Source organism: Scyliorhinus torazame, chromosome 22, assembly GCF_047496885.1.
Source record: "Scyliorhinus torazame isolate Kashiwa2021f chromosome 22, sScyTor2.1, whole genome shotgun sequence".
Lineage (NCBI taxonomy): Eukaryota > Metazoa > Chordata > Chondrichthyes > Carcharhiniformes > Scyliorhinidae > Scyliorhinus > Scyliorhinus torazame.
The window spans coordinates 79,219,459-79,234,446 of NC_092728.1; the positions used below are offsets into that span (position 1 = coordinate 79,219,459).

The 14,988-nt window shown below is 40.9% G+C and overlaps 1 protein-coding gene across 1 annotated transcript in view; it reads left to right on the forward strand.

Moving 5' to 3' along the window:
• Positions 1-14,657, forward strand: part of LOC140399157 (LIM/homeobox protein Lhx2-like) — a 39,936-nt gene extending 25,279 nt beyond the window's left edge. The window contains 3 exon segments of the mRNA XM_072488428.1: positions 9,608-9,813; positions 14,086-14,328; positions 14,330-14,657. Of these exon segments, the coding sequence (XP_072344529.1) occupies positions 9,608-9,813; positions 14,086-14,328; positions 14,330-14,392 (512 nt within the window). The 3' untranslated portion in view covers positions 14,393-14,657.
• The last annotated feature ends 331 nt before the right edge of the window (positions 14,658-14,988 follow it).

Sequence of the window (14,988 nt, forward strand, 5' to 3'; positions counted from 1 at the left end):
TTCACTGCTCACTGATCCCCCCCCCCCCCCCCAGGCTGTTAAATATTTCTCCACATCAAATTCACCCAAATATTTACCCTCCCACGACAAGTTCCTGGAATTCGGCTTCATCACAATGCTGTTTTTTAAAAAAAAAACAGTTACATCCTCCCCGGTTTTAAATTTGGTTTGACAATTCCCCGAGACATTGCATCGACCTTGGTGCTAATATTGAACGGATTTCATCCCCATAACGCAGGGATGAACCTCTTGGGGCCTTCTCTTTTATGATGCCAAGACTGGGAAAGTCTAAAATCTCCCAATGTGACAGAGAGCCATTGGTAGTTCATCGCGGTGGACGCTGCGGCGCCAGATCAATGCAAACGAATATCGAAAAGTGTAAACAATCTTTGCATCGCTACAAACGGACAGTTCTGCAACAGTGCGAGCTCCAACCGGGAGATTGCAAAGTTCAGCAATCTGAAATAGCCGTATTAGTTACCAGTCATTTCGAAAGGGAGACTCTGAAATTCACCAAAGCGTTTAGGACTAATAAATAATCCAGGTTTTCCTTCTGTAATCTTGGAAATGTAATTGTATATTAGCTGTTGGTATGTTGTAGTCAATAACGCAAAAGTAAAATCGTGGATTAATATAATTAGATTCCCATATGCAGCATATGTTGGTTGAGTTCGGGAGCTCTTAATCCTTTGAACCTTTCTAATAGAAAGGGAACTCCCTCATCACAGCGGTGCAAACACCTCTACTTGCTTTGGAGCAGCAGGTTGTAAATTGCAGGATCATTATGTACTGAACCGTGGTTAATTTTTAAATGCTCAATCGATAATTGAACAGCAAATAGTTTTATACTGAGACACAGCCATCAAATGCGAGGCAATTACCCAAAGTAGGGTCGTGAGAATCTGCTGAAATGAAGCGTTTATTAACTGTACAAAGAGAGTTTAATATTAATGTTTTTTCTTCTTCTATTTTTGCCAACTTCCCACAGTTGCGATGGAGTCTTTATTTTTCTTTCTTCCTTGGTTAATCCTCTTGAAAAGTTACTTGAAACCCCTGCCTCTGGAACACTGTCTCCCCCTAGAGGTTTTTCTATTCCTCCTGCTGCCGGCCCTGCATTTACAAGCAGGGCAGCGTCAACCATTCAGTAACAAAAGTACCATTTTGCAAAATTCGATTCCAACAATGTAAAACCTCGGCTGATTTTCGGCCTTAAAAAATGAAGGCTGGGCAAATCGTAACAAAGCCGGCATTTGTACTCCTGAATTAAAACCATTTACTCGGCTTTGATACTCTTGAGCAAGTTTTTAATCAAGGCTTTGTTTAGTGGTTTGATCTTATGGGGTGAATATTGCAAATCTGGAATTACAGCATAGAATTACAGCAGCAAAGACACTTTCCATCCAAACAGATTGTAGCTCTTTGCGACTAGACTTGCCTCTGTGCTTTCTTTCTGAGAAGATTTGGCACATTTTGAATACTGGGAAATAATTACAAGTAGGGAACACCACGTGTTTGTGGCTTTGTGAATAGCTGCAAACAGCAACATCAGATGGTGGAACATTTTATACCTTTGACCACCTTGGCATTTGTTCTCTCTTGCATCAGCTAACTTAAAGCTCTAATTTAAGGCAAAAAGTTAATACTGCCGAACATTGTGAGAAGTGTGAAAACGATTGATTAGTTATCTTTTCATATCTGAAATAAGGGATGATATTACATTTTATCAGTTAATAAATATAATTGTACTGTGAATAGCAAATGTAATTGCAGCACTTCCCCTTTAGAACCGTTTGCTATTGGGAACTTTATTTGGAGCTGTGCCATTTTATCTCTTCAGAAGCACAATGAAGGCCAACCTTGGGGCATATTCGAGGCTCGTTGCTTTGATCTAAAGGCCTGATCTTTTTGAATAATGTCACTGCTTGCCAGAAATGAATGCCAGCAAATGTGAATAACGTAACATGTACACCACTTTTGATGAGTCACGGTTGTTTTCTGAAAGAAGCAGCCCCCAGATTGACAGAACATCACTGGGCACTGAAACATTAGTGAGCATTCCTACAGAGTGGAAGGATGCAGGTTTGCGCTCTCACTCAGCTCAGTTCCTGATCTCAGCAGCACCGCATGAGGGCAACAATTTGAATGGTTATCTTGGCTGCTGGAGAAGCTGGTGGCGGCAGTCTGCAAGCCGATGGTGCAGCGCTGTCGAGGTACACTGCCTGGAGGTGAACCTGCCAGCGAACATGGATAAAAGTGTAATTACCCAGAGGGTGAACTGAAAAACAGCCCAATACTTTTTAAAAATCACGTTATTCCTCAGAATCAGAAATCTGTGAGTGCTTTTTGCTGTAAAGAAATTCACAATATTGTGATAGAGGCCAGTTTCAGAAAGATTTGACCTGTATATTCGATTCATTAATGTCAATTTCTAAGGCCTCTAGTTTCTGGTTGATAAGGTGGGACACCAGGGTGAAGAGTGAAGATCCGTGTTGTGATTATACAACCCAGGATGTACTGAAACTAAATGCCTAGAGTAGGTTGCTCCCTTTGGTACCTAACAATAGATGCTGAGAATATATATGATGGTGATGCAACTGTAAAAAATGTTCTCCCTTCACTTCAAAAGTATTTAAAGTCAGAAAATTTGCATTGATTTCAGAGTAATCCTGGACATGAAAAATGGGAAGGAATGTTCTATTCCCAGCACGGTGGTGCAGTGGTTAACACTGCTACCTCACGGTGCCGAGGTCCCAGGTTCGATCCCGGCTCTGGGTCACTGTCCGTGTGGGGGTTTGCTCATTCTCCCCGTGTTTGCGTGGGTTTCACCCCACAACTCAAAGATGTGCAGGGTAGGTGGGTTGGCCACGCTAAATTGCCCCTTAATTGGAAAAAATGAATTGGGTATCCTAAATACATTTTAAAAAATAGTTATAACTGGGAGTTAGGCTGTTCAGTCATTTGGTCCATGTTAATGTTTATACTCCACATGGGCGGTAGTCCTAACCCTATGTGCCCAGCTTGTTCCTATATCCCTTCATCACCTTTCCTTTCAATCTAACTTATTCTGAAATGTTGACTTGATCTCTAAATCAATCACTGCTTGAAGTAGTGCATTCCATAGCCTCACAACTTTGTGTAGACAAGTTCTCTGGTTCATCGTTGTAAATCTCTTTTGGTTTAATCTTACATTTGTCTCCTTATGCTGGATCCCTCATTCACCCAAAACCATTTGTTTCTATCTATGCTGTACCATCTGTCAAATTATAAGCACTTCTATCAAATTGTTCTATGATCGCCTCTTGCTAATGACATCTTGTACTATTGGACAAGTATTTAGCCTTTTGAACAATTAACTCCCAAGCCTCAGATTGTTTACAATGTTATGGTACACTATTACCTGCTTTTGGAAGTGGGGCCCTTAATAAATAATATTTTCCATGAGAATTGTAAGATGGTTTTGAGACGGTAGATTCGAAAGGTTGCATAGTGGGCTTGAATTGGGAAAATTGTGAAATGGTCAAAACAGAACAATGTTGTTGAAAATATATTGTTGTTTACATAGGATTTGAGGGCACTCACATTCTGCCAGCAAGGAAGACTCCATGGAGACTTTAATTTAAGGTCAAAGGCTTCAAAGATATATGTTTCTGAGTGTTGAAAGATTACAGATTGGAGCCTTTAATATAGACCAAAAGACATGTGGCATGACAGACATATAGGGACGGCACAGTAGCACAGCGGTTACCCCTGCTGCCTCAGTACCAGAGACCCCGGTTCAATTCCTGCCTTGGGTGACCGTCTGTGTGGAATTTGCACATTCTCCCCGTGTCTGCCTGGATTTCCTCTGGGTCCTCTGGTTTTCCCCCACAGTCCAGAGATGTGCAGGTTAGGTGGATTGGACATTCTAAATTACCCCTGAGTGCCCAATGATGTGCATGTTATGGGGATAGGGCGGGGTAGTGGGCCTATGTAGGGCGCTCTTTCAGAGGGTTGGTGCTGAATGGTTACTTCTGCACTGTAGGGATTTTATGACTATTATTCTATGAAAGCTGAAACCCAGTAAGTGTTCTAGATTACTATGATTATTTCATTTAAGTATTGGAAAGCATTCTCTTTTAACACATTTAGAAAAAACATTTTTCCAATTAAGAGGCAATTTAATGTGGCCACTCCACCTACCCTGCACATCTTTGGATTGTGAGGGTGAGGCCCACGCAGACCTGGGGATAATGGACAAACCCCACGTGGACAGTTACCCAGAGCCGGCATTGAACCTGGGTCCTTGGCGCTAACCACTGTGCCACCGTGCCGCCCCCCCCCCCCTTTTAACTCAAATAAATATACAGACATTTAATATGGCAAAATACATGTGTGGCAAATATATTTTATTCATTATAGAGCTATTCTATTAGCACTATAAAGACATAAAAATTAAACAATTTCTATAAAAATATAAAAACAAATACGTTTTATCAAAATGTGTTCAGTAACTAAAGGTGCAGATCTGAGGTGGATAATACTGCTTGCTGCTTCTGGTGCTATTTGGTAGTGATGGAAAGTGCCACCTTTCTAATCTCAGGCATGACATTGGGAGGAGATACTGAACTGTTGGGAGTATGGAAGAGTAGGGAAAACAGAACAAGTCATTATTGGATGCTCCCTTATACCATAGTGCTATTGGCAAAATATTGGAATTAAATAGTTTACTCTTTCTCTTAGCTGGGGAGAAGCGGGTAATGGAATTGGAAAACTTAAAAAGACTGTTTTCTGACTAGTTTCTTTCATTGCGACTCTGATCTCTCTTATGTTTTTGTTACCTTTATATCCAGTTTATATTCCTGAAGAACTGGTTGCAGGAATATATTGTTGATCTGTGTTTAAGAAATGTTTAAGTAATGTTAAGAATTCTGTTCCAATTTATTAACAGTCTCATGTCTTCCTACGATTCTTCAGTTAACAGGTCTCCATTTCATCTAAATTCAATTACAGGCATCAGATAAATTTTCTCACTGCGTTTCCTTAATTCATTGCAATCACTCTTTAGAAAGGAGGAAATAGCGGGGCACCTGGAGGGAAATTGTCCCATTGGGCAGACGCAGCATGGGTTCACAAAGAGTAGGTCGTGTCTGACTAATTTGGTAGAATTTTTTGAGGACGTTACCAGTGCAGTAGATAACGGGGAGCCAATGGATGTGGTATATCTGGATTTCCAGAAAGCTTTTGACAAGGTGCCACACAAAAGGTTGCTGCATAAACTAAAAATGCATGGCATTGAGGGTAAAGTGGTAGCATGGGTAGAGGATTGGTTAACTAACAGAAAGCAGAGCGTGGGGATAAATGGGTGTTTCTCTGGTTGGCAACCTGTAACTAGTGGGGTCCCTCAAGGATCAGTGTTGGGCCCGCAGTTGTTCACAATTTACATAGACGATTTGGAGTTGGGGACCAAGTGCAATGTGTCAAAGTTTGCAGACGACACTAAGATGAGTGGTAAAGCAAAAAGTGCAGAGGATACCGGAAGTCTGCAGAAGGATTTGGATAGGTTAGGTGAATGGGCTAGGGTCTGGCAGATGGAATTCAATGTTGCCAAGTGTGAGGCTATCCATTTTGGGAGGAATAACAGCAGAATGGATTATTATTTAAACGGTAAGATGTTAAAACATGCTGTTGTGCAGAGGGACCTGGGTGTGCTGGTGCACGAGTCGCAAAAAGTTGATGTGCAGGTGCAACAGGTGATTAAGAAGGCTAATCGAGTTTTGCCTTTCGTTGCTAGAGGGATGGAGTTCAAGACTTGGGAGGTTATGCTGCAATTGTATAGGGTGTTGGTGAGGCCGCATCTGGAGTATTGTGTTCAGTTTTGGTCTCCTTACCTGAGAAAGGACATATTGGCACTGGAGGGAGTGCAGAGGAGATTCACTAGGTTGATCCCAGAGTTGAGGGGATTAGATTATGACGAGAGATTGAGTAGACTGGGACTGTACTCATTGGAGTTTAGAAGGATGCGGGGGGGATCTTATTGAAACATATAAAATTATGAAGGGAATAGATAGGATAGATGTGGGCAGGTTGTTTCCACTGGTCGGGGAAAGCAGAACTAGGGGGCATAGCCTCAAAATAAGGGGAAGTAGATTTAGGACGGAGTGTAGGAGGAACTTCTTCACCCAAAGGGTTGTGAATCTCTGGAATTCCTTGCCCAGTGAAGCAGTTGAGGCTCCTTCTTTAAATGTTTTTAAGAAAAAGATAGATACCTTTCTAAAGAATAAAGGGATTCGGGGATATGGTGTACGGGCCGGAGAGTGGAGCTGAGTCCACAAAGATCAGCCATGATCTCATTAAATGGCGGAGCAGGCTCGAGGGGCCAGATGGCCTACTCCTGTTCCTAGTTCTTATGTTCTTATGTAAACCATAGTTGGATGCTCCCTGTACCAGAGTAACATTGACAAAACCTTGGCAGTAGTGGTCTGCCTTCACTCTTGGTGGGGGAGCAACAAGCAATGATGTTCGGAATCTTAAAAAAAAAGTTTCATCCCCATTCGGGTATCACTGTTGCTATCTGTCCAGTTTATATGCCTGAAAAACAAGTTAGAGAAAAATTGTTGGCTTCTATGTTTCAAAAGAGTACCCAATAGTATTGCAATTTATTAGGAATCTTCAATACATTTATGCATTCATATGATGCTTCTGTAGATCTACAGTTCAGCTAAATTCAATCAAAGGCACAGGATAGATCTGTCTGTATTCTCTTAATTAATTGCAGCCATTCTTTAGACAATAATGCTGATTACACATTCGTGTAATTACGGTGTGGTGAATCATCGTGCCATTAATTGAATCACCCAAATGAAATAAGATACTTTCATTCTTTAATATTTTGAACTTGATTCATCAGAAATATTATAGTGGAACCTCTGAAGGTACGAAACTCTGGTATTGTGTTTGTGAAAACATGGGCTTTTGTAAGCAACTTGCTGCAATGAGATGTGCAAAAGAAGACCCCAGGTTTTTTTTGGTTGAGGGAAGATATATTTTTTAACACAACATGGATTTTGTGTTTTCTCAGATGTAGGTTTAAAAGAAATGTAGAGATCAAAATCACTGCTTCTTGTACTTTTAACATTTTACAAATTATACCTCCTTGCCTTATTCTAACATTAAAGAGGCGAATTGTCAATACATCTTCAGAGGAAATCAAAATAGTTACATTGTAACGCTACGCCTACCAAAAAGGCAATAAAGCTACTTGCCTGTAGTTTGATGGGATAATATTCGGACCAAGCTCTAACTTGTTAAAAGTATAAGGTCCAGCAGACTAAAACAAAATAGGTAACAATTAGAAAATACATTTAAAATTTATCTCATAAGGTGATAAGACTGCAATAAGTAACCCGTGTGATAGATTGTAACTTTACTGTTCAAGCATGGTGTTAAATTACCTTGTCACAAGACACAGAATTGTTATGGCACAGAAGGGGGCGATTTGACCCTTTGCGTCTGCACCAATCAACAAGATCAGCATAATGGCTGAGAATAGTTAAATTCCTTGAGGTTGAATATCCTTCGAACACCCAGGGAGAAATTCAGGTTACCTTCACTAATTTCTCAGGCCTAAGATGGTGGCTAGACTTGCAACATGTGGGTGATGGCCTCCCATTTAGATGAAGGGCATTCGCCAGAGATAGGCATCAGACAACTTGCATTTGTAAATAAGGGTCCTAACACCAGTTATAGCATTCCAATGCAAACCTCTGCTGAAAATGGGCAGAGCTTGTGCCGTGCAAACTCTGCCTCATTCTCCCAGGTTGTAAGTGGCCTAACAAACCACTCTGAAAGGGATTGCTGAAGATTATTCAAGAAATGACCTCAAATCATTTGTAGTGCCAGAAGGATTTGGAGGGCTTCTCCAGATTACGCAGCTATTGGGCCACGCTCACTCTCTCGTCAACTCTGCTTTGCACTTCTTCCCACCCTCTGCTGGCCTGAGCTTCCTCCTAACTTCCACTCCCCCCCCCCCCCCCCCCCGCATCCCAACCACCACCACCACCACCACCACCTATGGAAATGTCTGCGGGCTGGCCCAGCATTGAACTCAGCCAGAGTTTGTCAGGCTTCAGTCAATTAGCTGCATGGGTATGAACAATTGGCGCTAGCAGCTCAGTTTTATTTAAATGTGCCTTAGACCAGTAGAGACTGACTGATGATGTAATTGCTTCATCAACCTTCTGGTTGGTTTGGATTCAAGTCCAACATCTGACCCTCAATGTCTGGGATCACAGGAGGCAGTGAGACAGTGGTATTGTCACTGGACTAGTAACCCAGAGACCCAGCTTCATGATATGGGACCTGGGTCTCAATTCTACCATTGACCACTGGTGGAGTCGTCTGGGGGCCAATGTCTATGGCATTTTGAATTACCATAAAAACCCATCTGCTTCATCAATGTCCTTTTAGGGGAGGAAATCTGCCATCCTTTTCTGGTCTGGCATATATGTGAATCCAGACCCATATCAATGTGGTTGACTCTAAAATGACCTAGCAAGCCACTCTGGGCAAGGGCAATTAGGGATGGGCAATAAATGCAGGCCCAGCCAGTGATGTCCAAATCCCATGTAAGAATTAAAAAAAAGGTATGGAGCACCTCAATGAGGTGTTGCTAGGTAGTTGGTGCATTGTTAGTGGTGAGGGCATTTGGCAATGTACCAAGGCATAGAATCCCTATAGTGCAGAATGAAACCATTCGGCCCATCGAGTCTGCATCGACCCTCTGAAAGAGCACCCTACCTACGCTCAATCCCCGTAACCCCACCTTAACTTTGGACAACAAGGGGAAATTTAGCATGGCAAATCCACCTAACCTGCACATCTTTGGACTGTGGGAGGAAATCGGAGCACCTGGAGGAAACCCATGCAGACATGGGGAGAACGTGCAAACTCCACACAGACAGTTACCTGAGGTGGGAATTGAACCAGGGTCACTGGCACTGTGAGGCAGCAGTGCTAATCACTGTGCCACCCTGCCACCGAGAAGGGAAGGAGAATTTGACAGAAAAAATTATTTTTAGTTTTAATGTAATGCAATTACAAAATATGTGTTGTGCAGTAAGCTCTAAGCCAATCCATTCTTTTCATTTTAGAAAAATTTGTAATTGAATTTTATTCTGTGTAGCATTTGCTAAATCGTACAAGTGTCCAAAGTCAAAACTAATCACAAACCAAATGAATTTTTAAGCAAACAGTAGGATTGTAAACAAGTCAATAATATACAAATCGGGGGCAACATGGTGGCGCAGTGGGTTAGCCCTGCTGCCTCACGGCGCCGAGGTCCCAGGTTCGATCCCGGCTCTGGGTCACTGTCTGTGTGGAGTTTGCACATTCTCCCCGTGTTTGCGTGGGTCGCGCCCCCACAACCCAAAGATGTGCAGGGTAGGTGGATTGGCTATGTTAAATTGCCCCTTAATTGGAAATAAATGAATTGGGCACTCTAAATTTTAAAAAAATAATACACAAATCGAAGTTTTCCTTAAAATAGCAGTGGAATCAATATTTAAAAGCTAATCACATTTATTCAAAACCTTTTCTTAAGTTTACAGTATATCTTCATACTATTTTGTAGCGTTAAGTTGCAATGAAAATGACGGTGACCACATGGACAGAGAGCAGCAGTACCCTCCCACTCAGAAGACAAAACGCATGCGCACCTCCTTCAAACACCACCAGCTGAGGACCATGAAGTCTTACTTTGCCATTAACCATAATCCTGATGCTAAGGACCTGAAACAGCTAGCACAGAAGACCGGACTTACAAAGCGAGTTCTGCAGGTAAGAGACATCTGTTGAGTTATTGTTCAAATTCTGTTTCTCAGGCAATCTGTCTATTTTTATTCTCCCAAACCCACTTTAGAATAATAATTGCTTACATATTTCAATCTAACATGCCCTCACATTCGTAGCAGTTTTTTTTCTCCAAACATAAGTGGTTATTTGGTCCAACTTCTCAGTTTACCTCTCTGTGTGAGGTACATTAAATTGTCCTTTAAATTCATTTTTATAGCTCACTTCAGTGTCCACCTCATGCAACCTATTTCACAGTCAGTTCCCCTTTCAGTGAAAAAGCTCCAACTGACTTAACTCCTAACTTCATTTGTTTTCTCTGGCATGCAAAATTGTTTGCGAGAGGGAGCGATTGTTACTTTCACACATAGGAAAACTCATGAACTCCGAAAGAATATTCTATCACAATTCATTTGGTTCCTCCGACCATTCTAATTCTCTGCAAAAAACCCCAAATACATTGCATGGGGTGGACGCATCCATCCAGATTGGGAAAGTCGCAGATTTGATTCACAGTCAAATCTGGTTTCAGCAGGGAGGGCAGTAGGAGTGTTGCAAGTGGCACTGGTGGCCTGGCCATACACAAGAGAATGTGGAAATCAGCCTGGGTTCCCACTCTTGACTACCATGTAGCAACTGCAGTTGGAGTGCATGTTTAGTAAGGAACAGGTGGATTGCTGTGATTGGTCTTTGGTCAAAAAATTTGCCGAGGCTCACTGTTTGGGCTCAGTCCATGAAGAATAGTAATCCCTGCCTGTGGCATTGTACCTCAACAAGAGGCACGGTCCTTGGCAGATAGGGCATAAGAGTTAAAATTAGAGAAGAAAAATATTTCCACTAACATAAAAGCTGTAACATACGAAAAGAGCGACACAATTTAATAATCATTCCTCAAGTTTCTTACATGCCTGATATGTTTTGTAATTTGATACAATTTGGGGGGCTGCCATGAGTCCAGGATTAACAGTGCGGAGGTGAGATGGTGATGGTTTTATTGCTCGACAGAGCAGGGATGCTCTTATATTACAGTAATTACTTTGGTCAAGTTCCCTGTAAGACATCCTAGCCTCTGGCCTGCAGCTGCCTCTGAGCTGCATAGAATACGTATACAAGCACATTGCTGGTGTTTGATGTGAAATATACCGTTAAACTGCAGGTCTGTAAACAGGAAAGGGCGGAGGTGAGAGTGTTATGGCCAGTGGTGTGGTTGAATCGTGTAGACGACCAAATGGAGCAGGGTAGCAAGGTCCCAGCTTCAGTCCTTGCTTTGCACTGCCTTTGCTGCTTACCTAGGACAGAGACACTACCACTGACTTCAGCATTTCTGCATTAAGGATTTGAATTGTCCTCCAGTGTTCCAACTCCTATGAAAGTAAAATCCTTCTTTTTTTGAAAACTTCTCTATTGTCTGAAAACACTTTGTTGTTGTCCCTTCGCAGCACTCAGCCTGCTGCCAGTATTGTCTTGGGACATTCCAACCCAGATAAGTACAAGACAAATGCATCATACAGGAAAGGGAAGTCAGAGGAGTGGGCAGGCAGCTCGTGCCACTTCCATTTGACAGGAAGACTGGTGAAGCATCATGATCTGTTCATACTATAGGAAATAGCCAATCATAAATTACTTTCTTCTAACTATTAAATATTAAACATTGTTACAAGTGGAAAATACGTAGAAACTTAGGAGATAAACTTTAGAACGCTATGTTTACAATTAAAGTTTAACACATCCCCTAATTGTATATGGACAATTTCTTTAAATAAATGTGGTTGGACTTTATCAGGTGTGGGGTGGGGATAGTTGGGGGAAGGTGGTTTGGAAGGGAAGAATCCAAAGTATGAATCAATAAAATGTACCCAAGTACTGGCCCAATATATTGAAATCCTTGTTCAGTTTATCGATGTGCCTGTTGTGATATATGGCGGTGATGGCTGTTTGAGTTTAGCACTGTATAAGGCAAGCTTTGTTACTTCCTCTGTTTTTCAATCACTTCTAATATTACATGAACCTGGTTACTGACTGCTGGTCACCTAATTTCTCTTTCCCATTCTGCAGCCAATCTGTTTCACAAGTATAAGTTAGTTTTGGTCGTCTGCTGTCTCTTTCTAGGAGCTACTTTTAAATTGCTGTAGTTATAACCACCTTTGGGGCGGAGTGAGGGGAGGAATGGGGGGAGAAGAACTGTGCTAAGAAGATGACCTCCAAGGACTATCGTCTTTCTGAATAAAATCTAAACCCAGTGTCTAAAGTGAAATAAGTCCTCTTTTTTGATCTCTCTTCATTTAATCACACAGTAAAATAAATCAGAAAAGGATCCCTCAAACAAATCTTGATCAATACCAAAATAAAACATCTTTGCATTTACATTCTAAAATAAAATAGCTTGAATGAGCTAACATGGTGGGATGCTGCAACTTGGGATATTTTCTAGCTCACTGAGAATCCAATGATCTGTTTTCCCCAAAATGGGAGATAATTGTCACTGTGCAGGAGCACTGTGTGCAAACGTTCAGGCAGTTTAAGGAGAAGCAACTGTTACAGACCAGTAGAAGACTACAGTTAACCACGAGAGAGTCTTATTTATAGCACCTCACTGGCACCTGATCTTTAAACTCATTAGAGGTTTGTTACCTTCAAACACCTGTACTATTTCAATAACCAAGCACATCTTCAAGGATTGCTTTAATATGTGAAGCCCTACATACATATATGCACACACACATTTTCTTTCTTGATTTGAAAAGGGTTGCCTGAAAATCACAGAATTTAACATCCTTTGTGTTACTTGCATGCACATGTATTTGTGTTTTTTTTGTGTGTGTGTGTGTGTATGTATGTGTGTGTGTGTGTTGTGAAGTTTAAATAGATCCATATCATTGTAATTACACAGAGCAGTGATCAATTGCAATGAAAGTAAAATGGTACTTATTTAGGGAGTTGCCTGTTAAAGGGGTTGTTCAGTGGTTCTTGTGTCAATGTGGCAGGATTTATTGTATCCCCGGTTCCCTTTCCTGTTTGCAAAGAGCACTGTAGATGCAACTGTCGGACGTCTATTCCCAAAATGCCTCCAGTTCACCAATGTCAGGAGATGCTGTAACATTTAGATTTTACAATTTAAAAAAAATCTTGAGACACATTCTTCAAGCAATGCTCTGGGGCTCAACTCTTCAACATTTACTCTCAATTTATTAGGCGGTGTGTCATGCACCAAATTAATTTGGCACCAATCTATAATTCACATGTGCTTTCTGCGCTTAGAATCAAGAATAGTTTAGAGCCGGGTGTCGGGTGACCTAAGTTCTGTGGCCATTGCACTTATTCTTTGAAAAGGACGATAGGTTACTCGTTTCACTTACGTCAGAGAATTGTGAGGTCACTGTTATTGTTTGTCACTGGATTGCAGTGAGCAACATCTAGGGCAAACATATATCTATTTAAAACAGGGCACTAAGTATAATTTAGACATTATGGTGAGGACTGAATAGCTTTTTGTGAAGGCCAGTTTCAATAGGAATAGAAAGATTTGGCAGTACAGGCCATCATTCTGGGGTTTTTTACTTTCCTTCAGCTTTTATCTATGTAATATCGTTTAAACAGAAATTAACCATTGGATCTGTACAAATATTACATAAAAATCCAGAGACGGAATCTTTGATGTTTACTTATCATTGCCGTAGAACCCAAGGCTTAAGTAATAATACTGAAGAATTAGATACTGTGAGGTTGGTAGCAAGTTGATCCCCATAGCTGTGAGCCTGAACCCCTAGACAAGGCCATAGGAGCCACTTTGATTTTGTGACACTTTGATTTGTAACAAACCTTAAAGATTTACAACTTCTTGAAGTAAATGTGTCACTGTAGCATCTAGTGTTACTAAAAACAAGTTTGAATTTTCTTGGCACACTTTGTAATCACTGAGTGACCCCTGTAATTGTTCAATTCCCTTCGACAGTTTTCTGTAGAAAAAATCTCCTCATAGAATTTAGGATTTTGTTGCTCTCCTTTATAAAATTGAATGAATGCATTTTGAAAATGTCCCTTTAATTTGCACTCCTGGCAAAAATACAAGAAATTATTCAGAAGCATAATTTTTAAGAAGGTGATAGAATTTCAAAATTTTATATAGCTGATTAGAATTTTCAGAAGGATGGTATCTATATAATATGTGACAGGTACAATATATTTTCTGTTGCGTTTTACGTACTTTAAGGTCTTTATGGGTTCAAAACTGGTACAATATTACATCAAATTGGTTTGCAGGTTTGGTTCCAAAATGCAAGAGCAAAATTCAGAAGGAATCTTTTACGTCAGGAAAATGCAGGGGTTGATAAAGCATCTGATGGCACAGTACTTCAAGCAGCAACACCGTCTGGCCCAGCATCAGAAATTTCCAACGCCTCTCTTAGCCCTTCAAGCACTTCTACTACTTTAACTGACTTGACTAACCCTTCTATGCCAACCGTGACGTCAGTTTTGACGTCAGTGCCTGGTAGCCTCGAGGCCCACGAATCCCGAAGCCCTACACAAACTACTCTCACAAACCTTTTCTGAGAACTCTTTTACTTGATTCCTATGGAGAAGAGGAAATTCTTAGTTTAATTATAACTGTATTTTTATTAGATGCTTTGTACAACTGACTAACAGCACTATGGATCTGTACAGAAAACTGAGACAAGTCAATGTTCTGGAGAAAAAAGTTTACAAGCTGCGGAGAACCTTTGCAGAGTTAACTTCGATGCCCTTTCGTGTAATTGTACAGTTTTGTGGACTGAACAAGGGAATGAAATCAAAAATCTGAACCATTTAATAAAGTTGGCTAGGAATTATGTGTACTTCTAAGTTTTCAAAGACTGTCATGTGCCTTATACACTGTCTTATAAACACACAACGGACTGCATCTGCATTCAATTCAGATTTATGGGGTTGATTCTTACCAGTTGTCTTTCTGCTACATCCAAGGTTCAGAAACCTCTTGAGAATGTCAAAGTAAAAGGTCAGTTTCAATAAAATTGTGCTAAAGTGATTTAGAAAAAAAAAGAAAAGAATATTCTGGACATTGAAGGATTGCAGTTTGAGACCGAAGGTTAGGAAGAGACTCAGTGTGTCATATCACCCTTAAATTCAATTGGGGTAACCTCAGTGACCACTGAGAGTTCACGGATC